Source organism: Lissotriton vulgaris, chromosome 5, assembly GCF_964263255.1.
Source record: "Lissotriton vulgaris chromosome 5, aLisVul1.2, whole genome shotgun sequence".
NCBI classification, from domain to species: domain Eukaryota; kingdom Metazoa; phylum Chordata; class Amphibia; order Caudata; family Salamandridae; genus Lissotriton; species Lissotriton vulgaris.
The window spans coordinates 1,717,116,466-1,717,140,188 of NC_141693.1; the positions used below are offsets into that span (position 1 = coordinate 1,717,116,466).

The 23,723-nt window shown below is 48.8% G+C and overlaps 1 protein-coding gene across 11 annotated transcripts in view; it reads right to left on the reverse strand.

Annotated features, from left to right (window-relative positions):
• Positions 1 to 471: 471 nt before the first annotated feature.
• GRN (granulin precursor) overlaps positions 472 to 23,723 on the reverse strand; it is a 1,328,618-nt gene continuing 1,305,366 nt past the window's right edge. For all 11 annotated transcript variants that reach the window (XM_086923912.1, XM_086923907.1, XM_086923905.1 and 8 more), the window contains one exon: positions 472 to 3,964. In XM_086923912.1, coding sequence (XP_086780038.1) covers positions 3,830 to 3,964 — 135 coding nt within the window. In that variant the 3' untranslated portion in view covers positions 472 to 3,829. The remainder of the gene's footprint in view (positions 3,965 to 23,723) is intronic.

Sequence of the window (23,723 nt, forward strand, 5' to 3'; positions counted from 1 at the left end):
GAAACCAGGCATCCTTCGTGCACCAGGAGTCGAAGACTCAAACAAGAAGTCGACAAAAGTCAAGAAAAAAAGCCAGTCAAAAAGTGACTGGAGGTATCGCTCTTCCCGGATCTGCGCGGGCTGGCGCAGAAACAGAAAGAACTGATGTCAGCGCGCAAGGGCCATGTCCAAGTAGCTGCTGTGATGTCCTCCCGGCGACACGACGCCAACGATGGACGCGGAGCCGAACGACGCCACCTTCCGACGTGCAGATACTGCTGACGAAAAAAAAAATGCTGAAGTCTGGGGGTAATTCTAAGGTAAGGAATCTATAACGAACGTGTTTCTTTCAGATAGCAAATATACAATACTACGTCAATCTTTCGCTGCGGTCCACAATTATCACTTTTCAGTCTGAAGCATGCTGCACTTTCAGCAGAGATACCAACATGTACTGAGACAAGACAACAAATTTAGAAAAAACAAGCATAAAGGAATCAATTCTTTATTACATTTTTTGAATGTTTTGTAATTTCACAGTTCATTTCTTTCAGTGTACAAAACTATCAGAAGGAAGGTTTTTTTCCAACTCTCAAATATTAGTGATTATTTATGTGATTCTGAATTGCAAATTCTTTAAAATTGGGGCACGTGCAAACATAGTAGCCTTCAAAGTCAACAAGGAAAATATTTGTTCAGCAATTACAAAGAAAAAAAGGGTTCTTTGGCCCTTAAAGAAAAGTTAAACTTAATGGTTATATACCAAGAGGAACAGACTAAACATTTTGGTTCTTAAAATGACTCATGTTTAACAAGTAGTGCACTTTTAGTTTAAAACACACCGCACAGAACTTTAGGCATTTTGCTGAAACTTTGATGGACAATCTTTGTTTAGAATTGTGAAAAGTATCTGGATAGAGACAAACATTCAATAGTGAATGATGGTGAAAAGTTGAATGTTTGCATTTTTGGCTCCAGATCAAATCTGTGCTGGGGCAGCTGTTGCGCTTAATAAACCCCTTACCATAACATTCTAAACTGGTTTTCAAATATATGAAATGTATGTTAAACCAAATATTTTGCAATATATATGTATGTCAAGAACATATTTCGGAACTTAGACATTTTCACTATGAAATTGTTCATTTATAAAATTGTTTCAAATAGCAAAATTTGATTTGAATTTAGAGTTTTGCGGTTTCAAATCACTGATTCATTGTGAAATACTGACTGGGTCACATTTGTCAAAAAATGTTATTCTTCTATCCGGATATGAAAATTGTCATCTTGCAATTCCCCTTTCTTTACTTTATGGAACTGCTAAACCTCAGAAAGGTTTCATGCAGCAAACGTGATGCATTTAATCTGTACATCAGCCAATAAGGTGGTAAATGCCAGCGACAGAGCTACAAATTAATTTAAGTTTTTAGAAGCAGTGGAAAGATTTTTCTGGAGGGACTTTACATTCTGTGACATACAACTAGAAATCTGTTTTTCCTAAAGAAAAGTCCCTGATTTCCTTCTCAAAAAGGTTATTCATACCGGAGAACCATTCTAATTTCACTGGTAAAGTACCTATGCAAACCAAAAATTGGTCCACACCAATGACATCACTGTTTTTGCAACAAAGATGTAAACAAGTGAAAGGCTGTTCTGTTTTTTTGGGAAACCATCACATTCTTCTGATGAGGTTTATTAAGACCAATATGGAGTGCTACAACTTGTTGGTGGGTTGGCTAACAAAGAAATAAAGAAGCATATCAGCACCATGCAGCCATCTAGTTGCATAGATCAGTTAAATGTACTATAATGGATTGTGATGAACTAAACTAATGAAAACATTAAACTGCAAAAATGATGAACATTCCTCAAATGCACAGGCCCGAAATCACATGCCTGTTTTTCACTTCAGATTTGTGGATGTTTTTGTAAATGACTCAATTGATATTTAGTTATCTCCACTGAGCTAGAAAGGCCACCATTTTAAATCGACCAAGCAAAAGACCAAGGAAAACTGACATTTAAGTCCATATTTTCTCTGTTTTCTGTGTGGAGTTTTGAGGTATTACGATTGGATTTTAAACTTACTGGGACAATAGCCAGAGATTTGATTTAAATAAATGTAGCAATAGTCTTGACTGCAAGCAATAAGAGCTTTCTCTCTGGCTTACTTACCCACAACAATCAAGACTGAAATGCCATGAGGATTAAAGTATAGACAGATCAGATTATGAACTTCTAGATTTACTTCCAAGAAGAACTCCGCCCCAGTCCAGAAAAGGATTAGCCCAAAACGTAGTCCAAATTACAAGCATTGAAGATGGTTATACATTCTGTTTGCTACCTGCCTAAATCCATGGTCCAAATAGTATAGAAGCTGCTTGGGTACCATGAAAATAACAGGGTTCAGACATCCATTAGACGATTGCTTTCACAATAATAAGAATCATATAAGCTTTCTGAATTGGTTTGTTCCTACAAGGAGGATAATATGAAATACAGGAAGGTGCATGAGAAACAAAATGGGCTTTACAACCATGCGGGTGAGTAGGAATCAGTTCACCAAGAACTTCACTGTTGAATTATTAGCCGAATTATTAGCTTCCGAACACACAACTAACAAACCACCCACAAACTTTGTCACCACGAATAAGAGAAATACCAAGAAAAACACTGACTTTTCCAATGATAAAGAACACTATGGTAAAGAGCCAATGATCAGTGACTGCTTTTTGCAGATCACCTCCACAAAAATGGAGTCAGTTTTTTTTCCAAAGGTAAAAGTTAACAGTAATTTGAGGCAGTTGCTAGCAAGATTATGCCATTCAGGAGCTGCGGTTAAGAAGCTCACACTGTACAACATCAGCACTAAAGCCTGACCTCCCACATATAAACCCTAGAAAATAAATTTTAACCCGTTAACGAAAACTGAACTTCGAAAGGAGCCTTGCCACAAAGGTACTATATATGCTCAATGTCTGTAAATATCAGTCTAAAACAGGACTGAAAAAATCCGCTTATTCACATTAGTTCACTTGTGAAACTTTATGCTGTCTATGGTAAGTATGATCAGGTTAGTAGTCCGCACCTCAGACTGGCTATGAAGGTTTAGATATTCAAATAGACGTATTAGAACATAGAGTGTGTCCTTTAAAGAAAAAATAACACTGGAAATCCACCACCATGAAGACCTTGAAGAAGCAGGAAAAGAATGTAAAGTAGACACGCTATGGGACCTGAGAAAGCCACTCATATGGTGTAAGGGGCTTAAAGCTAAGCAATATATTAAGGTTTGGGATAAAGTGGTAGACACACAGGTAAACTATTAAGAGGGCACACACAGTGATCGATTATTACCAACAAGGGATTGCTACAGTGTCAGAGTATCAGATAACGTCACAAAGGGGAGCAAAGTAAGTCTGTACAATTAACACTATCAGCAGATTGAGTTAAAGGTTCATGATGAAAGAGAACATGCATGTAGGGAATGAAAACAGTGGCACCATTTAGAGTTAGTTCCAGAACATACATGGCTATCCAGTCAGATAACCATTCAGAATTATGGCATAAGGGGGGATATGTAGAAAGATCTGGATTAAATAGGAAGGTCACACAGGCATCTGCACAAGTCCCTAAGCAGTGGGTATCCAACTGGTAACCACAAACTGTGAAACTACTGTCCATCCAACTTCCTCCAGCATTGCACTCCCATTCAGAATCTGAATACTCACAGGTGATCAGAAAGATAAATTCATTTTTAAAAAACCCACAATTAATTACATCATTTTGTACAGTTGGTAGGGGAAGGGGTGTAAAGGGGAACTGGAATAGAGGCAGCAATTCTCTCTTCTCATAGGATGGTCATCTTCAGGTTCTTTTTTGTAGATTTCTTATGCCAGCGCAAAGCCTTGTCCTTTTCACATGTATCACCGACACATTTGTATCCGGAAGGGCAACAGTGGTACCCATCTTTACAGCAAACAGCCTGAAAAGAATTGAGAAGAGTCATTTAGAGAAATGAAGGACCCAAGATGAGTTCTTTAAACTGATGCAAATGGCCTTTAAGGCAACAGCACCATGTGCAGCATTACACAGCTTTGTTCTGGAGATGTAATGAAAAAAGCGTAAATTCCCACACTTTCCTAGAAATCTTGTTCTTGGAATACATTTCAACCAGAGGGGCACTAGTCCTCAGCAAGTTTACAAGATGTGTTAACGCAGGTAGGCTTAATATTTCCCTAAAGGAATAGCGGCCAGCACAACTTGCGGTTTCACCCTTATAAGAAGGCAAGATATTAACTGGCTACTGATATCTAACATAGTGCCAAAATTGGACTCTGAAATACATTACACGAAATTCTCAGATATGGATCCGAGAAGTGTAGTTACAGATAAGCCGCATATTTCTTCTGCCGCATTAGATTTTTTTTTAAAGGAGCCATATGCTGGAATCCATATAGGAAGCTGTACAAGCAATAACAAAGGAAGGAGTGATAGAAAGTCTTGTATTATTGAAAACAGTTTGTGAAGAACTGCATATCTCGACGCATATTCCATTACTGATTTGGGCCTAAACAGCAGTTCCTTGTGAAGGTGTAGCAGCTTTTCCAGATAGCCACTGAAACTCCAGTATACAGAGCTACTGTCACAAAGACATCTCTAGTGGATTGTGCCCCATCTCGTCCTTACAAATTACAGTTGGCTTTATTGTGGCAAAACGTAATTGTAATAGCAACCATCTGGTGATGTCTTAAGGTGTACAGCATTTGTAGGGTGTTCATACAAAAAGAGGTGGTTTGATAGTCTGAAAGGACAAGTTCTAACTATGTAGAAGCAAAGGTATCTTTTAACAAATGCAAAACAGAATAAATGCCTCCCCCTCCTTTTCAGCCTTTCTAACAAATGCAGTTCGGTTTCCGCTCTGTGGGACAAATGCAGTTTCGTTTCTGCTCTGTGGGAGGGACTGGGGCAAGAAATCTCAAAACAGGCACATTATGTGAAAATCATAAAGTGCTACAGGAATCAAAGTCAGATTAGTATGCAGAATTATTCTATATGTATTGAACCTCTAGTAGCTACATCAGGTAAGCCAGCAACGGATATGGCTAGGCATACATTCACAAATGTAGAAGGAGGATATACATTTTAGCTTCCAGGGGTATAAATATATGTCAAATTGTATGCACCCTTTAACATTTCCTGTAAGATGTCTTACTGTCTAGTTTTTGAGCAAGGCCTTTGGATGAGCTCAGATGGTATGTATAAGCCATGCATTCGGTCAATTTCTTACTTGGGTGTCTTCCTGAAAAGTTCATACCTTGGATGGCTCCTTTAAAATACTTTGCCAGAATGTGAACCTTGAGCTAATTCCCTGCTCAATTTGAACCATGCCTATGTTGTGCCTATTCTATTCATACTCTGGAATTTCCCGTCATGCAAAGCTCAAACTCCACACGTCTCACATTCTTGTTAACTTTCCCTATAAACCATTCATTAAATAGGGAGGTGGGCAGGTCGTTGAGGCATCTGCAGACAGTTAGAGTAGTCTTCAGAAAGATCATTACTGCAGGTAAGTAACTTTCTTCTGATGGGCACTTCTACCTGTAGAACAGATTTCACAGCAACACCCTGCCTAAGAGAAGGATTGATTATGTTAGACCAAAAAATCATCTAGATGGATCTATCCAAGCGTCCGTCCCTGGGGTCACAGCTCAGGGCCTTTAATTCACTGGCTCTTCTAGCAGATGGGATGGCAACTAAAAGGAAAATGCTACTTACCAGTATGCATCTGTTCTTGGCATGTAGAGCTGTAGATTCATATACTTATGCATAGATTGCCATCTGGTGTTGGGCTCGGATGTTTGCCCTTTGATTTTGTCTTGGAAGAAATCTTTGTAGTCACGAGGTAGGTGACTCCTCCTTAGGACGATAGTGCACATGGGCATCAACTCCATCTCTAGATTGTTTTGCCATGGAGGGTTATGATGGAGTTAGTAAGAAATAGAAAAAGATGCCCATGTAAGTCCATGTATGTCCATCTACGTAAGATAATACTGGAACAGATTGAGGTATTGGGGCGGGGGGCATATACGAATCTACAACTTTACACGCCAAGAACAGATGTATACTGGTACGTAGCATTTTCCGTTCGAGGCATATGAGCTGTAGATCATATACTTATGCAAAGAATATACAGCAGTTACCTCTTTAGCGGTGGCTACCTGCATCTGTTGCAGTGGTTTGAAAAAGTGTTCTTAATACAGCCTGGCCCACACTAGTTTGTTATTTTGCCTGCACGTCTACACAGTAGTGTTTTGTGGAGGTGTGTGGTGTAGCCCAAGTTGCTGCTTTGCAGATGTCATCTAGGGGAATGTGGCCTAAGAAGGCCATAGAGGCCCCTAGTTTACGTGTGGAGTGAGCTTTAGGGGGAAGGGTAATGTGCGTTTGGCTTTAGCGTAGCATATTTGGATGCATTTAACAATCCACCTTGCAATCCCTATTTTTGAGATAGGATTGCCCTTATGAGGTGGGGAGTAAGCCACAAAAAGTCTTTCTAAAGGATTTTGTTTTTTAAATGTAGTAAAGTATCGCTCTTTTTACGTCTAGCATTTGAAGAGCCCGTTCTGCTACTGAGTCTGGTACAGGGAAAAATACTGGCAGTTCTACAGACTGGTTAAGGTGGAAAGCAGACCCTACTTTAGGTAGAAATTTTGGGTTAGTCCCAAGAACCACTTTATTATGATGGATTTGTAGAAATGGTTCATGTATGGTTAATGCCTGGAGTTCACTGACTCTTCTGAGAGAGGTGATCGCAAGCAGGAAAGCTACTTTCAAAGTGATAAATTGTCATTCACATTTATGCAGAGGTTCAAATGGGGGATCCCAGGAGTCTGGTAAGGACCACATTTAAGTTCCATACTGGAGAGGGCAGAACTCTAGGTGGAATTATTCTTTTAAGCCCTTCCATAAATGCTTTGATAGCTGGTACCCTAAACAAAGACTTGTGTTGTCTGTTTTGGAGATAGGATGCTATTGCAGCGAGGTGTAGTCTAATGGATGTATCCTCTAGGTTACATTATTGTAGATGCAAAAGGTAGCAGATGTTTTTAATAGAAGCATCTAGTGGGATGATGTTACTTGTACATTAAATTACAAATATTTTCCACTTTGTGGCAAAGTAAGCTCTAGTGGTAGGACGTCTAGCCTCTTTAATAATGCTCATGCAGTCTGGCAGGAAATTGAGGGAGCCAAACTAATATTTCAGTGCCAGATCGCAAGGTTGAGTTGACTGGGATCTAGATGTCTTATCTCTCCATGGTTCTGAGTGAGATGCTTGGGTGAGAGGCGTAGCTTTTGATGAGGAACTACTGATAGTTCCAAGTTGGATGTGAACCATGGCTGTCAAGTCCATGTTGGAGCAATCAGGATCATTGTGAGGGAATGCTGTTTGAGCTTCCGAACCACTAGTGGAAGGAGCGGGAGAGGCGTAGAAGGGCAAGCAAATTAGCCTGACTAGTTCATCCATAGCACATTGCCTTAGACAATGGGTGTGGATACCTGGATGTGAAGCTTGGGCGTTTTGGTGTGTGGCGAACAGGTTTATATCTGGGTGCCCCACATTTGAAAGAATGGAAGGAGAACTTGAGGATGAAGTTCTCATTCGTGGATCTCTTGTCTCTGACAACTGAGCAGATCCACAATCTGATTGTGTACTCCTGGGAGGTGTTCTGCAAGGAGATATATGTTGTGAGGAATGGCCCGTCTCAATATGCTTTGAGCTAGGTGTGAAAGCTGCAGAATGTGTCTCCCCCTGTTTTTGTATGCAATACATTGCTGTTATGTTGTTTGTATGGACCAGGACAGTTGTGCCTACAAGGTGGAGTTGAAAAGATTTTAATGCTACGAATATCGCTAACAATTCCAGGTAATTTATGTGGGATTATTTTTGTTGAGGGGTCCACATGCCCGAATGGTATGGGTTTGAAGATGAACTCCCGAATCGATGAGCGATGTGTCTGCTGTTAGCCCTATCTGTGGAACTGGGTCGAGGAATGGCTGCACTTTGGAAAGGTTTTGTGTGTTCCACCACCGCAGAAAGCGATGGGTGCGGTTGTCTACCAACACCAGAACGGTTAGCTGGCCTTGAGCCTGGTTCCACTGAGGTGCCAAACACTCCTGTAAGGTACACATTTGAAGACTTGCATCAGGGACGATGAGAATGCAGGAGGACATCATCCAGATTAGCTGCATGAACACTCGAGCTGGGAGTGAGTGTTGAGGCTGACATTTCGTTATTAGAGCTTGTATGGTGTTTACCCTAACTAGGTTGGGGTGTGTTAGAGCTTTTGAAGTGTCTATCATAGCCCCTAGATATTGTTGTATGCTGGACGGTTGGAGGTGGGATTTGGTGAGGTTTACAGTAAATCCCAAGCCGTGAAGCAATTGTGTTGTTTTGTTTGTGTGTTGCACACAGCTGCTGTGTGAGTTGGCTTTTATGAGCCAGTTGTCCAGATAAGGAAAGACATGAATGTGCTGTTTTTGTAAGTGGGCCGCAGCTACTGCTAGGCACTTGGTGAAGACTCTGGGTGCTGTAGTCACCCCGAATGGGAGGACCTTGAATTGGTAGTGTTAACCGTCTACCACAAACATAAGATATGTCCTGTGAGCGGGATGCATGAAAGTGTGAAAGTAAGCGTCCTCTAAATCTAGAGTGGAGAGAAAGTCGCCTTGTTGAAGTAGTGGGAACACCTGTTAGAGAGTGACCATGTGGAAGTGATCCGATTGAATGTGAAGGTTTAGGGGTCTCAGTCCAATATGGGCCTGAGTGACCCGTACTTTTTTGGTATTAGGAAATAGAGGGAGTAAACCCCTGTGCCTTGATGAGGCTCTATTGCATGTTTTTGTAACCAAGATAGAAACTCTTGTTGCAGGACATCAGTGAATTGTGGTGGATCAAAAAACTCACCTCAGTACCTAGAACCCCTAACCGACTAGCATCAGTGTCATATTAGCTCTTCGTCCTATAGCAAAGGTACCAATGATTAGACAACCTAGAACATGCGACTTAGGTTACTCTCAGGAATGGTGGGAATCAAGAACACTCTTACGTTATATTCTCATACCAGTCCACAACATGGGTAAAAAATCAATCAATCAATCAATCAATCATAGGCATTTATAGAGCGCTCTACTTACCCGGAGGGTCTCAAGGCGCTAGGGAGGGGGGGGGGGGGGGGTGTACTGCTGCTACCCGAACAGCCAGGTCTTGAGCTTCTTCCTGAAGGCGAGGTGGTCTTGGGTCAGGCGCAGGTCGGTCGGGAGGGAGTTCCAGGTCTTGGCGGCCAGGTAGGAGAAGGACCTTCCTCCTGTTGTCGCTCTTCGGATGCGGGGGACGGCAGCGCGGGCGTGACTGGCTGATCGGAGGTGTCGTTTGGGAGCGTAGAAGTTGATGCGGTTGATGAGGTAGCTCGGGCCTTGGTCGTGGAGAGCTTTGTGTGTGTGGGTAAGGAGACGGAAGGTGATTCTCTTGTTGACCGGGAGCCAGTGCAGGTCTCTTAGGTGTCCGGAAATGTGGCTGTGTCGTGGGATGTCGAGGATGAGTCTGGCTGAGGCGTTCTGGATCCGTTGGAGTCTCTTCTGGAGCTTGGCGGTGGTTCCGGCGTAGAGGGCGTTGCCGTAGTCCAGTCGGCTGGTGACGAGTGCCTGGGTGACAGTCTTCCTGGTCTCGATGGGGATCCACCGGAAGATCTTCCGTAGCATGCGCAGGATGTTGAAGCACGACGAGGAGACGGCGTTGACTTGTCTGGTCATGGAGAGGGAGGAGTCCAGGATGAAGCCCAGGTTGAGTGGGTGGTCTGTCGGTTTGGGTGCGGTGCCCAGGGCGGGGGGCCACCAGGAGTCGTCCCAGGCGGAGGGCGAGGATCCCAGGATGAGGACTTCCGTCTTGTCCGAGTTCAGCTTCAGGCGGCTGGTCGACATCCACTCGGCTACCTCTTTCATTCCTTCGTGAAGGTTGGCTCTGGCGGCGGCGGGGTTGTTGGTCAGGGAGAGGATCAGCTGGGTATCGTCGGCGTAGGAGATGATGTTGAGGTTGTGTTGGCGTGCGATGGCCGCGAGGGGGCTCATGTAGACGTTGAAGAGGGTTGGGCTCAGCGAGGATCCTTGAGGGACGCCGCAGATGACTTCGGTGGCCTCTGACTTGTACGGTGGTAGACGGACTCTCTGTGTTCTTCCGTCGAGGAAGGAGATGATCCATTCCAGCGCCTTCTCCTGGATTCCGACGTTGCTGAGGCGCTGCACTAGGGTGCGGTGGCAGACGGTGTCGAAGGCCGCGGAGAGGTCTAGTAGGATGAGGGCCGCTGTTTCTCCGTTGTCCATCAGGGTTCGGATGTCATCGGTGGCAGCGATGAGGGCGGTCTCGGTGCTGTGGTTGGCTCGGAAGCCAGACTGTGAGGGGTCGAGGGATCCGTTCGTCTCGAGGAAGGCGGCCAGCTGCTTGTTGACGGTCTTTAGATGACTTTGGCTGGGAACGAGAGCAGCGAGATGGGGCGGTAATTCTTGAGTTCGGTGGGGTCCGCTGTTGGTTTCTTGAGTAGAGCGCTGAGTTCGGCATGCTTCCAGCTCTCAGGGAAGGTGGCGGTGGTGAAGGAGGTGTTGATGACGTCCCGCAGGTGGGGTGCGATGACGGCGTCGGCCTTGTTGAAGACATGGTGAGGGCAGGGGTCGGTCGGAGATCCGGAGTGGATGGAGTTCATGATGCGGACGGTTTCTTCGGTGCAGATCGGAGTCCAGGCGCGGAGGGTGGTGGTGGGGGGCGGTGGTTCGGTCGAGTTGGACGTGGCGTCCGTCGGTTGGGTGTTGAAGCTGTTGTGTATGTCCGCGATCTTGTTGTGGAAGTAGGAGGCGAGGGAGTTGCAGAGTTCTTACAATGGGGTGATGTCGTTGTTTCCGGCGTTGGGGTTGGAGAGCTCTTTCACGATGTTGAAGAGTTCCTTGCTGTTGTGTGCGTTGTTATCCAACCGGTCCTTGAATGCAGTTTTCTTGGTGTCACGGATCAGTTGGTGACGCTTCCGGGTGGCAAGCTTGAGGGTGGTCATGTTGTCCGGTGTTGGCTCCCTTCTCCAGGCTCTCTCGAGGGCTCGGCAGTTCTTCTTGGAGCTCTTGAGTTCGTCGGTGAACTACGGGGCCTTCTTGCTGCCGGGTCTGCTGGGCGGGGTCCTTAGTGGGGCGAGTTCGTCCGCGCAGTTGCTGATCCACTTCGTGAGGTTGTCGGCGGCCTGGCTGGGGTTCGCTGAGCTGGCGGGAGGGTGCTGGCTCAGGGAAGCGGCGAGCTGGTCGGCTGTGATCTTGCTCCAGCTTCTGCGGGCGACCTGTTGCTGGTGGTGGTGGGTCGTTGTTCTTCTGAAGGTGAAGTGGACGCAGCTGTGGTCCGTCCAGTGGAGTCCTGTGGCGTGGCTGAAGGCGATGTCTTTGCTGGATGAGAAGACGGCGTCAAGTGTGTGTCCGGCGAGGTGGGTGGGGGTGGTCACCAGTTGCTTGAGTCCCAGGATGGCGAGGTTGTTGAGCAGGGTGGTGGTATTGCGGTCGTTGTTGTTCTCCAGGTGGAAGTCAAGGTCCCCCAGGAGGATGTAGTCAGCGGAGGGGAGGGCATGCGGGCTGACGAAGTCGGCGATGTCCTCGCTGAATTGGGTGCGTGGTCCCGAGGGTCGGTAGATCAGGGTGCCTCTGAGGGTGGTCTTCGGGTCGGTGTGGATCTGGAAGTGTAGGTGTTCGGGGGTAGTCAGGATGTCGTCGGTGTAGGTCGTGATGCGGATGGTGTCCCTGTGGATGATGGCGATGCCTCCTCCTGTCTGGTTGGCGGTGCGGTCCCTCCGGGTGATCTTGTAGCCCTCTGGGATGGCGATGGCGGTGTCGGGCGCTGAGGAGGCGTTCATCCAGGTCTCCGTGAGGAAGGCAACGTCAGGAGCAGTGGTGTCGATGAGGTTCCAGAGTTCGATGGCGTGTCTGTGGACTGAGCGGGTGTTGAGCAGGATGCACTTGAGGTGGTTGCTGCTGTTGTTCGTCTTGGCGGGTGCTTGTGCGATGCAGGTCCGGATGCAGGTGAACTTGCAGGCAGTACAGCAGAAGGGTCCGTGGGAGCGTCTCGGGGTGGCACGGTAGCATCCCGGGACTCGTCCGTCGTTGAGTGCGTTGAGGGTGGCGGCGTCGTACGTCCGGCGGGTGGGCTGGGAGCTGCGGGGGCCAGGAGTCCTGGCACTGGGCGCGGTCCAGGCGCGGACGGGCGCAGACGGGCGCACCTTTGGCGCACCATCGGCGCTCAGTCGGCGCGTCCGCTGCGCGGTCGCTGAGGGGGCATCATAAGAAGGGATCCGTGAGGGCGGGTCAGCTGTGAGGCGGGGAACGCGTTGTCCTATCAGCAGGCGGGGGGCGGGGTCGTGGCAAAAACCGGCGCGAAAATAGAGTCCGGCGGCCCTACGGCGGCTGGGGCGCCGGGCTGGATCGGCGTTCGAGGTGGGCGGCCCTGCGGTGGCTGGGGCGCCGGGCTGGGAAGGCGTCAGCACAAAGACACAAAGTTTAAAATATTTATTTTAACATGCTATAAGGTGCAGCATTTTTGCGAGCATAAGCAGACATATGATTAAAAATAATACGATCAGCACTAGGCTTCGTGAAGTCGCCTCCCTGTCAGGGTTCCGGCAGTGGGATCTCATTGGGGTAACCTTGTTGGGCAATGTCTGGAGTGGTACTCACATCCGATCCATTCAAGACTTACAGACCAGACACTCCCTCCATCCCTCTATAAATTCTTTCGATATTTGCAACTGCGTCACGCCCTTCACTCCCACATTACAGATCGCACGTCCCTGCCCGAATATTGCCTGCCCGAGGCGCAAGTTCTGACTGGGGATTTGGGGAGGGGTGGAGTCTCTCGGATTTATCGTTCCCTCACTAACAATACCCCTAATTCCCTTTCCCTACTCCGCGAGAAGTGGGATGGTTGGCTTGGGGCTCTGGAGGATGAGGACTGGCAGGACGCCCTGATGACCCCCAGGACGATTGCAGTATTGGCGAGACTCCGCCTGGTCCAAGTCTACTTCAAGCATGCTGCATACCTTACACCGCTGCGAATCTACCGCGCTGGGCTTCGGTCTGACTCCCACTGCCCCCGCTGATCCCAACCCCACGCAGATTTTTACCATATGGTTTGGTTGTGTGCTGTGATTCAGAGATATTGGGAATCTTTAATGCAAGAGCTGACGGGGGTCCTTGGTTGGGAGGTGCCTCTTGATCCCATCCATGTTCTGCTGGGCATCACCGATGGATTGGACGGCTCCAGGGCTGAGAAGCTCTTCCTCAACACGGCATTGTTGGTCGCCAAGAGGGACATTGCAGTGCATTGGCTGGACACTGCTTCACCCACTCTAGGATGCTGGTGTAGGGTGGTGGATTGGTGCGCTGCGCAGGAGCGGCCTTGATATGTAGCCAGGGGGTGCCCTGAGAAATTTTGCCACATGTGGTGTAAATGGGTCGGGGTACTCTATGATTGAGATGGCGTCGTCCGCTCTTCGGATTCATGTGGATAAGCTATTATTGATTTCTTTATGCAATCTTGCTGTCACTGTGATATGTTTTCTCCCTATTCTGAAAATGTACAATGTGGCTCTGAATAGTGCTGTTTGTTGTTCCATCCAAAACTCAATAAAATTGGTTGTCAAACAAAAATAATACGATAAGCATTGTTAAAATTCCATAAAACACAAAAGGAGAAATCATATTATAATGATGGTGAGAACAGGTTCTATAGCACCTTGTACTCCACCCTCCCTAGCTTGGAACTATGTTTTATAAAATATAGAAGGTCTCTTAGGCTTGAATAGGGGACCACATACCTCCAAGATCAGGAGAAGTGAATCACATCAGGATCTGCAATAGCTCTCTGGAAATGGATTTGCTCCAAGTGTCTAAAATCATGCATGCAGTGTGATATTAAAGACGCCAGAATTTCAGCTAGCTGCAGCTACGTGCATGTTATGTCTAGAGCATGAGCCGATCAGCCCGAACAACACCTAACATTATTATGATAACCTTGGAGGCTTCAGCACTCACTGTGCAGACTAAGGTCGAGATGTAAGTCCAGGGATGTTGAAAGCAAGTCATTCTCATGTGAAGCAATTCAAGCAGCCTAACTTACAACAACAGTTACATAAAGTGTTGTGTGCAATAGCAGCAAAAAGGTAAAAAGGCGTTTAACCTCTACCAAGCTCATGTTAATATAGCAATGTGCGCCTGCAAGGCCCTGCCTTCACTACACTCTTGCTTGAGAAGTGTCATATGTTCCGAGGACATTGGACGTTGTCTGGGAGGCAGAGTTGGGGAGAGTAGAGGTGAGTTCCAGCCAATAACTATACTGGATAATTTGTTTTACCCACTTGTCTGGTGTGATTGAATTCCAGACAGGTAGGAACTGTGAGAAGATGGCCTGATATATAATGTTCACTATTCTAGTGAGCACTTTGTATCAGTCCAAACAACCCTTATTGATGATTGGTTGTAAGTCAACCGTAGACCAGCTATCCTAGTAGCATGGACAAGAGCAGTCTTTAGGCTAAACTCTAGAGGGGGTGTTAAGCCAGCTGTTATACCATCACATATACCCCTTGAACATCAAGTGAAAGGACACCACACAAGTTGTTATGAAAATAAAAGGATATTTATTTAGAACACAACAACCCTGGACTCTTTATGAGGACAGGGTGCTAAGCACAATACAAAGCTCTTAGGAAAATACGCAAAGTTGCACAATTTACACAAATGCCCGAGGGGCACGAAAAACCATATACTATGAAAGTGGAATGCGAAATTACTAGCAGGTAAGTACTACTCTAATAGGCTTTGGGATCGCTAGGACTGGACTACTGAACCTTCTGATTACTAGTAGGAGGCCTAGAGAGATCGGGTGCAGAGTGTGCACTCTCACGCGGAATGCGGAACAAAGTCTATGGTTGCTAGAATTTACAAAGTTAGTGTTATCGGACGAATCCAACTAGGTAGAGCTGAAACGAAAAAGGATCTGGACCCTTGGATAGTGAGGCTATGCTGGGGCACCGAAATGCCGAAGTTACCTAGCCCAGGGGCTGCGGCTGCATAGGTCTGAAAAGACGTCGGGAATCCTCGTTGCAGTCTATGGAGCCTGAAAGAAGAAGTTGCTGGCAGGCGACCAGTGAAGAGATTCGGATGGATCCAAGCCTGGATCGAAGATGTAGGACACCTGTAAGCAGGGGGACCAAGCCCTGAATCACTAGCCAGTGATCAGATGGGCACCAGGATGGCACCGGATGGAGTCACCTCGACCAGCGACGCTGGGCTCTACAGTCTCACGGACCAGGAGGCGTTGTCGGCGACCAGGATGGAGGTGCGAGCTGTCCCACGATGGTATCTGCTGTCGACGTCGCTGGACCCAGGATTGGGGCAACAAGTCTTGGCAAATGCAAGCCCACGCGGTGGACTTAAAATGGCGTCTGGAGTGGACCAGGAGGGTCCGGGGTGCTCCTCTGTTGGAGGGGAGCAAGGGCCAGTCTGGAGCAACCAGACCAGCAGTGTTGATGTCGTCGTTTGTCGTCGGGCAGGCCACAAGCCAGCGGGCTAGTAGCCAGACAACGCGGTGAGCAGCAAAGAGCAGAAGAGCCCCACGCAGATCTGGTGGATGCTGGAGGGCTGAACTTCGGTGCTGGAGCTGCTCAGGGTCGGGGCTTCTCGACCCCAAAGCACACTCGAGGATCCCTCGGCGGTCGTGCTGGGCAAGCGTTGTGCAGTCTTGAAAATGGCCGGTCCCTCGAGGTCTCGTCGCACCCACGGATCTCAGCTGAGCTGACGATGTGGGTAGAGGTCAGAGGTGCCAGGGAAGCCGGGTCTCGTCGTGCTGGTCAGTCGGATTCCGGAGGAAGGACGTGCAGCAAACCGCAGTGTTCTTGGATGGTGCCTGCGGATGCAGGATGACTACTCCTTAGCCACAAGGGAGAAATCTTGAGAAGAAGTCGAGAGTTCCTTTCGTAGAAAGTAGTTTCAGGATTCAAAGATGATCTAATTTGGAAGGGGGCCCGCTCCTATCTTTATACTAGGAAAAGGGCTGGCACGCGACTAGGTCCTGTCCATGGGTGGGACCAGGAAGGGGGGTGGTTACACCCCTCTCCCATGCCGGACTTTCCCCAGGTCAGGGGCTGGTGTGCCCCTGGAACTGGTTTTAGCCGGCCTATGCATAGTGAGCACCGGGTGCCACTTGCAGTCACCTTCCTCTAAAGCCCTGCCTACCCAGGATACACAAAACCCTGTCTGGGATGGTGCTAGCACCGCCCCTGACAGGAAACCCTTTGTCCAAGCCTCCCTCGCTGGAAGGACTCTCAGCAGCAGGAGGTCAGACTTGTGTCTGTGGTGGCAGCATCCATTTTGTGATGCTGAGGCTTGAGTTAACTTTAACCGGGGTTCACAGTTACATACATGTTGTGTCCCTCTAGAAGGGTGGAATGCTAACCCCGTCGCCAGAATTGGCGAGGGGTTAGTATTCCAATTCGTATGACACCTTACTCAACATGTTTTGATAAAGCGATACCAGAGTTAGCATATAACCACGAGGATTTATAATGCACTTAAGAGTTGCAAATGCTACTTACCAGTATGCATCTGTTCTTGGCATGTAGGGCTGCTGACATTCATATCTGTGCATAGATCGCCGCCTAGTGTTGGGTCCGGATGATTGCACATTGTTGTCCTGGAAGAGTCTTCGAAGTATCACGAGATAGGTGGCTCCTCCCCTGGACTACAGTGCGCATGGGCATCGACTCCATCCCCAGATTGTTTTTTAGCCATTGTGGCCAAGATGGAGTGAAACTCAGTGAATGATGACCATGCCATGAAATTAAATGTGAACACTGCAGCTGCTACAGGCGCCGGGGAGGAGGGCGGGCGATATGAATGTCAGCAGCCCTACATGCCAAGAACAGATGCATACTGGTAAGTAGCATTTGCAGTTCGAGGCATGTGGGCTGCTGAATTCATATCTGTGCATAGAATACATAGCAGTCCCTCCATTAGCGGCGGCCGCCCGTGCCAGCTGCAGCAGTTTGGAAAAGTGTCTTGAGAACAGCCTGCCCTACAGCTGCCTGCTGTTTGGAGTGCACGTCTACACAGTAATGCTTAGTAAATGTGTGTGTAGTAGACCATGTGGCTGCTCTACAAATGTCCTCTAAGGGAATGTTTCCAAGGAAAGCCATAGAGGCCCTCAACTTTCTGGTGGAGTGGGCTCTTGGTGGAATGGTAAGAGTGCGTTTTGCTTTAGCATAGCAGATTTGAATACATTTCACGATCCACCTAGCAATACCAGCCTTGGAAATAGGGTTACCTTTGTGATGTCGCGCAAAGGCAACAAAAAGCTGCTTAGTCTTTCTAAAATCCTTGGTCCTATCAATGTAATACATCAGGGCCCGCTTAACGTCAAGGGTGTGGAGCATCCGCTCCGCCAGTGACTCTGGATTTTGAAAGAACACCAGCAACTCAATGGTTTGGTTGATGTGGAACTGAGACACAACCTTGGGTAGAAACTTAGGGTTAGTGCGTAGCACTACCCTGTTTGAATGAACTTGGAAGAAAGGCTCTTGGATTGTGAGGGCTTGCAGTTCACTAACCCTCCGTAGCGATGTAATTGCTACACGGAAAGCCACTTTCCATGTCAAGAATGCAAATGCTACTTACCAGTATGCATCTGTTCTTGGCATGTAGGGCTGCTGACATTCATATCTGTGCATAGATCGCCGCCTAGTGTTGGGTCCGGATGATTGCACATTGTTGTCCTGGAAGAGTCTTCGAAGTATCACGAGATAGGTGGCTCCTCCCCTGGACTACAGTGCGCATGGGCATCGCCTCCATCCCCAGATTGTTTTTAGCCATTGGCAGAGATGGAGTGAAGTATGTGAGTGATGCCCATGCTATGAGCATATGTATATATATATATATATATATATGAATACTGCAGCTGCTACAGGCGCCGGGGAGGAGGGTGGGCGATATGAATGTCAGCAGTAATGTTTAGTGAAAGTATGTGTGGTAGACCATGTGGCTGCTCTACAGATATCTTCTAAGGGAATATTACCTAAGAAAGCCATAGAGGCCCCCAGCTTCCTGGTGGAGTGGGCTCTTGGTGGAATTGTGAGAGTGCGCTTGGCCTTAGCGTAACAGATTTGAATGCATTTTACAATCCACCTAGTGATCCCAGCTTTGGAGATCGCGTTTCCCTTGTGGTGTGAGGCAAAAGCAACAAAAAGTTGCTTGGTCTTACGAAAATCTTTGGTCCTGTCAATGTAGTACATTAAGGCTCTTTTTACGTCAAGGGTGTGGAGCATCCGCTCCGCCAGCGACTCTGGGTTTTGAAAAAACACTGGCAACTCAATTGTCTGGTTTATATGGAATTGAGATACAACCTTGGGTAAGAATTTGGGGTTAGTGCGGAGCACCACCCTGTTAGCATGTACTTGGAAGAAAGGTTCTTGGATGGTGAGCGCCTGCAATTCGCTAACCCTCCGTAGCGATGTAATTGCTACTAAGAAAGCGACCTTCCAAGTCAGAAACTGAAGCTCACAAGAGTGCAGTGGCTCAAAGGGAGGACCCATCAGCCTAGTAAGAACCACATTGAGGTTCCATTCAGGAGCTGGTGGTGTCCGTGGTGGAATGACCCTTTTGAGTCCTTCCAGAAAAGCCTTAATAGCAGGGAGCTTAAAAAGTGATAGGTGTTGCCTATTCTGGAGGTATGCTGCCATTGCAGACAAGTGAATGCGTATGGAAGAATACGCCAAGTTACATTGGTACAGGTGGAACAGGTAACAAATGATGTTCTGAATGGAAGCATCTAGCGGGTCAATATCGTGGTTGACGCAGTAAACGACAAACCGCTTCCATTTAGCCGCATAACAAGCTCTAGTAGTGGGCTTCCTTGCCTCCCGAATGATGTCCATGCAATCGGGGGGAAGATTGAGGTAGCCAAACTCTAGGACCTCAGGAGCCAGATCACCAGGTTGAGCTGTTGCGGATCTGGGTGCTGAATGTCGCCATGGCTCTGCGTCAGAAGGCTGGGTGTGAGATGAAGCCTTTGATGCGGTACCACGGACAGTTCCAGAAACGTGGTGTACCATGGTTGGCGAGCCCACGTTGGAGCAACCAGGATGAGAGTCATCGAGTGCTGCCTGAGCTTGCGTGCCACCAGCGGTATCAGAGGTGCTGGGGGAAAAGCGTACGCAAATCTGCCTGACCAGTTCATCCACATCGCATTGCCCTGTGATTGCGGGTGTGGGAACCTGGCGGCCAAGCTTTGGCATTTTGCGTTCTCCTTTGTGGCGAACAGGTCTATCTCTGGATGACCCCACTGTTGGAAGTACGGTTGGAGTACTGATGGATGTACCTCCCACTCGTGCATTTGATGGCTGTGCCTGCTGAGCAGGTCCGCCATCTGGTTGTCTTTGCCTGGGAGATGCTCTGCCATGAGGAAGATGTTCCTCTGAATGGCCCACTTCCACATGCTCTGAGCCAGATGAGACAACTGCGGAGAGTGTGTGCCTCCCTGTTTCTGGATGTAGTACATGGCTGTCATGTTGTCCGTCCGGATCAACACGACCTTGTTGCACAGGTGTACTTTGAATGCCTTCAAGGCCAAGAAGATTGCCATCAGTTCCAATACGTTGATGTGCATCTTCTTTTGCTGTAGTGTCCATAGTCCCTGCACTGTGTAGTGGAGTACATGAGCTCCCCATCCCTGGAGAGAAGCGTCCGTCGTCAGGATAATCTGTGGCACAGGCTCCTGGAACGGTCGGCCCTTGCAAAGGTTTTGTGGATTCCACCAATGCAGAGAGTTGTACGCCCGACCGCTCACCAACACTAGGTCTGTTAGTTGCCCATGAGCCTGAGTCCACTGACGTGCTAGGCACTCCTGAAGCGGACGCATATGTAGTCTTGCGTGCGGGACAATGGAGATGCAGGAGGCCATCATGCCTATCAACTGCATGAATACTTTCGCTGGAAGCGAGTGTTGAGGCCTGAATCGTTGGATCAGCGTTTGGATACTGGCGATTCTCACTGAATTTGGCTGCGCAGTGGCTGCCAGAGTGTTTATCGTTGCGCCCAGATACTGCCGTACATGGGCGGGCTGGAGATGGGATTTTGGGTAGTTCAGAGAGAATCCCAGATCGTGCAGGAGATGAATGGTGCGGGACACGTGGTCGGCGCACTGCTGTTCTGTTTTTGCCTGAATGAGCCAGTCGTCCAGATAAGGATAGACGTGGACGTTTTGGCGTCGTAGATGCGCCGCCACAGTCGCCAGGCACTTTGTAAAGACTCTTGGCGCTGTGGTGACCCCGAACGGCAGAACCCTGAACTGGTAGTGCTGGTTTTGAATCGTGAATCTGAGATACTTCCTGTGGGAAGGATGCAGGGGGATATGAAAGTATGCATCCTTTAGATCCAACGTAGCCAGGAAGTCCCCCTGTTGAAGCAGAGGGAGTACCTGCTGTAACGTGAGCATATGGAAGTGCTCCGAGAGAATATACCAGTTGAGGGGCCTGAGGTCCAGGATGGGCCTGAGGGATCCGTCCTTTTTGGGGATCAGAAAATACAGGGAGTAAACCCCTGTTCCCCTTTCTTGCAGTGGGACGAGCTCTATTGCCCCTTTTTGCAGCATGACTTGAACTTCCTGCTGCAACAAGTGCAAGTGCTCGCCGGACATAGGACGGCTTCTTGGAGGTATGTTTGGTGGAGTGGAAGTAAGTTCCAGACAGTAACCGTACTGGATAAGAGACTTGACCCACCTGTCCGTGGTGATGGATTTCCACGTGGGCAGGAACTGCTGGAGTCTCCCCCCGACCGGTGTTGTGTGGTCGGGGGGCAGTGACAAGACGTCACTGCTTGTTGGCGGTGGTGGACCTGGAGCTGTTTCCACGTCCCCTGCCTTTGATGTTGTTGCCTCTGTAGCCACCTCTACCCTTGTTGGTGTATGATGTTTGGGTATTGCTTTTATAATACTGTGTGGATTGCGATGCCTGACCCCTTGAGGTGCCTCTGGTATTGGAGCGGCGAAAGGAACCACCCCGAAACTGCTGAGACTGGAGGGCCCCCATAGACTTAGCAGTGTCTGTGTCTTTCTTCATTTTTTCCAGTGTCGCATCCACCTCGGGGCCGAACAGGTGGTCAGGATTAACTGTTTGGTTCAGGATGGTCGTCTGTATATCCGGTTTGAAACCTGATATCCTAAGCCATGCATGTCTTCTCAGCAACACACTAGTTTTGATTGCCCTGGAGGCTGTATCAGCCACGTCCAGCGCACATTTGATGGAAGCGTTTGTGATCAGCTTTCCCTCCTGAATTAACATTTCCCCTGCCTCCTTGTACTGGTCAGGCAAGTGCTGCAGCAGTGTTTCTAGGGTGTCGTAATGAGCCCTATCGTAGCGTGCAAGTAGGGCCTGCGTGTTTGAGATACGCCAAATATTAGCTGCCTGCGCAGCAATCAGTTTCCCTGAGGCCTCAAATATTTTTGACTCTTTGTCTGGGGGAGGAGCATCACCAGTGGTCTGTGAGTTCGCCCTCTTGCGTGCGTTGGATACAACCAAAGAGTCCAGTGGCAAGTGTCCCTTGATGTATGTTGGATCCGAGGGCGCTGCCTTATATTTTTTGTCAATGCGAGGATTGATGACACGCGCCCGAGTGGGCTCCTTGAAGACCTCCGTCGCGTGCTTTAGCACTCCCTTGAGCATTGGCAATGTCTTGACTGACTTTTCAGCCACTGAGAAAGTGTCAAACAAAAAGTCCACATCCACAGGATCTGAATGCAGCTCGACATCATGGTTAGCTGCAGCTCTCTCAATTAAAGCGTTGAAGGCTGCAGAGTCCTCCGTTGGTGAGGTCTTTGCCGCAAAGAGCTGCGGTTCCTGACCCGACTGCGGGTCCTCTGGGTCGCCTCCGGCAGACCAAGGTTCATGTTCCTCCTCCGGATCCGAGTACGCCAGATAGGTGTACTCGACCTCCTCGTCGTCACCATCCCCTGCGTTGGAACGCGTTGGTGAATGTTCTAAGGCTTGTGGAGATGCAGGCTCTATCGGGGCCGAAGCACCCGCAGAGTCCTTCTTGTTTTTGAGAGGAATACGAAAATGTTCCAACACCGGCTCCGTGGTGATTTTCCTTTTGAGGAGAGACAGTTTCCCGGTATTGGCGTCGATGATGACCTCTCGACGCTCTTCCTCTGCAAGTGGCTGGAGCCGAGGCTTCGACACCACCAATGACGCTTTGTGCGTCGACACCTCCTTCGAGGGCACGCCTGCCCCATGCCTCGGAGCGAAAGCCTTCGGCGTCGACTTTGGCGGCAGGGTAAAGCGGATAGGCGTTTGCGCCTTTGTGGGCTTCGGTGTGTGCTTCGGCACTACATCCCCTGGTTCGGGAACCACAGCGTTCTTCCGAATCCGTTGCAGGGACTCCGCAACCTTTTTCGTTAAGGCTTGAGAGGGCTTGACCGGATCGAGCGATCTCCCCGAGTCGGGAGTCGGGTCGGCGAGAGGCACCGTCTTCGGAGCCGACACATCACGTTCCTTGTCCCCGACGGCCGGAGCCGGCGAAGCCAGAGCTGTGGAATCGCCTTGACGCTTCTTCGAAGCCTTCTTCGGGTCATCGACCTCGACCATCTTCGGCGCCGACGCGGCCGCGTCGGTCGACTTCGCCTTCGGCGTCGACCCCGAGGCCCTCGGGTCGGCCATCTTGGCGCGGCCCTTCAAGTCGGCCATTTTGAATTTCTTAGAAAGCGATGTCTCCAGAGCCTTCTGTCCCACCAGTGCAGCTTTCACTTTCAGTTTCGAAACCGGAGGTGTGGATCCCAATGGCTTCACTTTCGTTTTCGTTAACGGGAGTGGCGCATCAGAAATGTCCGTGGCCGGGCCCGGAGGCGGGGCTGCTGGACTAGTAACGAGGTCTTGGGTAAGGCCCGAAGGCGATCCCTCGACCTGGGCCGCATGAAGGGGGTTGACCCCTGAGTCAGGTTGGGGATGCTCTTCCTCCGAGCTATCCCCCACGGTGGCAATGGCCCCATCGTCGTCCCCTACCTCGTCGCCGGCTTCGTCAAACTCCTCGTCTCCCGCGTCGTACGCATCCCCCTCGGACGCGGGGCTAGAGTCCGAAACCTGTAGGACATCGTCGTCTTCAACGAATTCCTCGAAGATGTTGTCCGGCGGGGGCGCCGGGGGTGCCGATAACTGGGCCTGGAGTCTAGCGGCCCGACGAATCTTGAGAGTCTTCTTGCACCGGAACTTCGAGCAGGCCATACACCTGGCCTCATCATGGTCCGGTGACAAACATTTGTTGCACACAGGGTGCACATCGAGGTGTGAATACTTGGAGGTGCACACTGGGCACCTCTTGAACGGAGTTCGTTCCATGTCTGGAGCGTCGAGTAGGCACGTCCGCGCCGAGAGCACGCGGATGGGTAGCAAGAGTTCGGAGCTGAGAACAGACAAAACCTGAACGAAACGATACCGACGCCCAGCCTAAAGACCTTTTGGTCTCGAGTTAGAAAAGTTAGTCAACTATCGATTCCGACAGAGGGAACCGAAACACATCCGAACCCAATGGCGGAAAAAAACAATCTGGGGATGGAGGCGATGCCCATGCGCACTGTAGTCCAGGGGAGGAGCCACCTATCTCGTGATACTTCGAAGACTCTTCCAGGA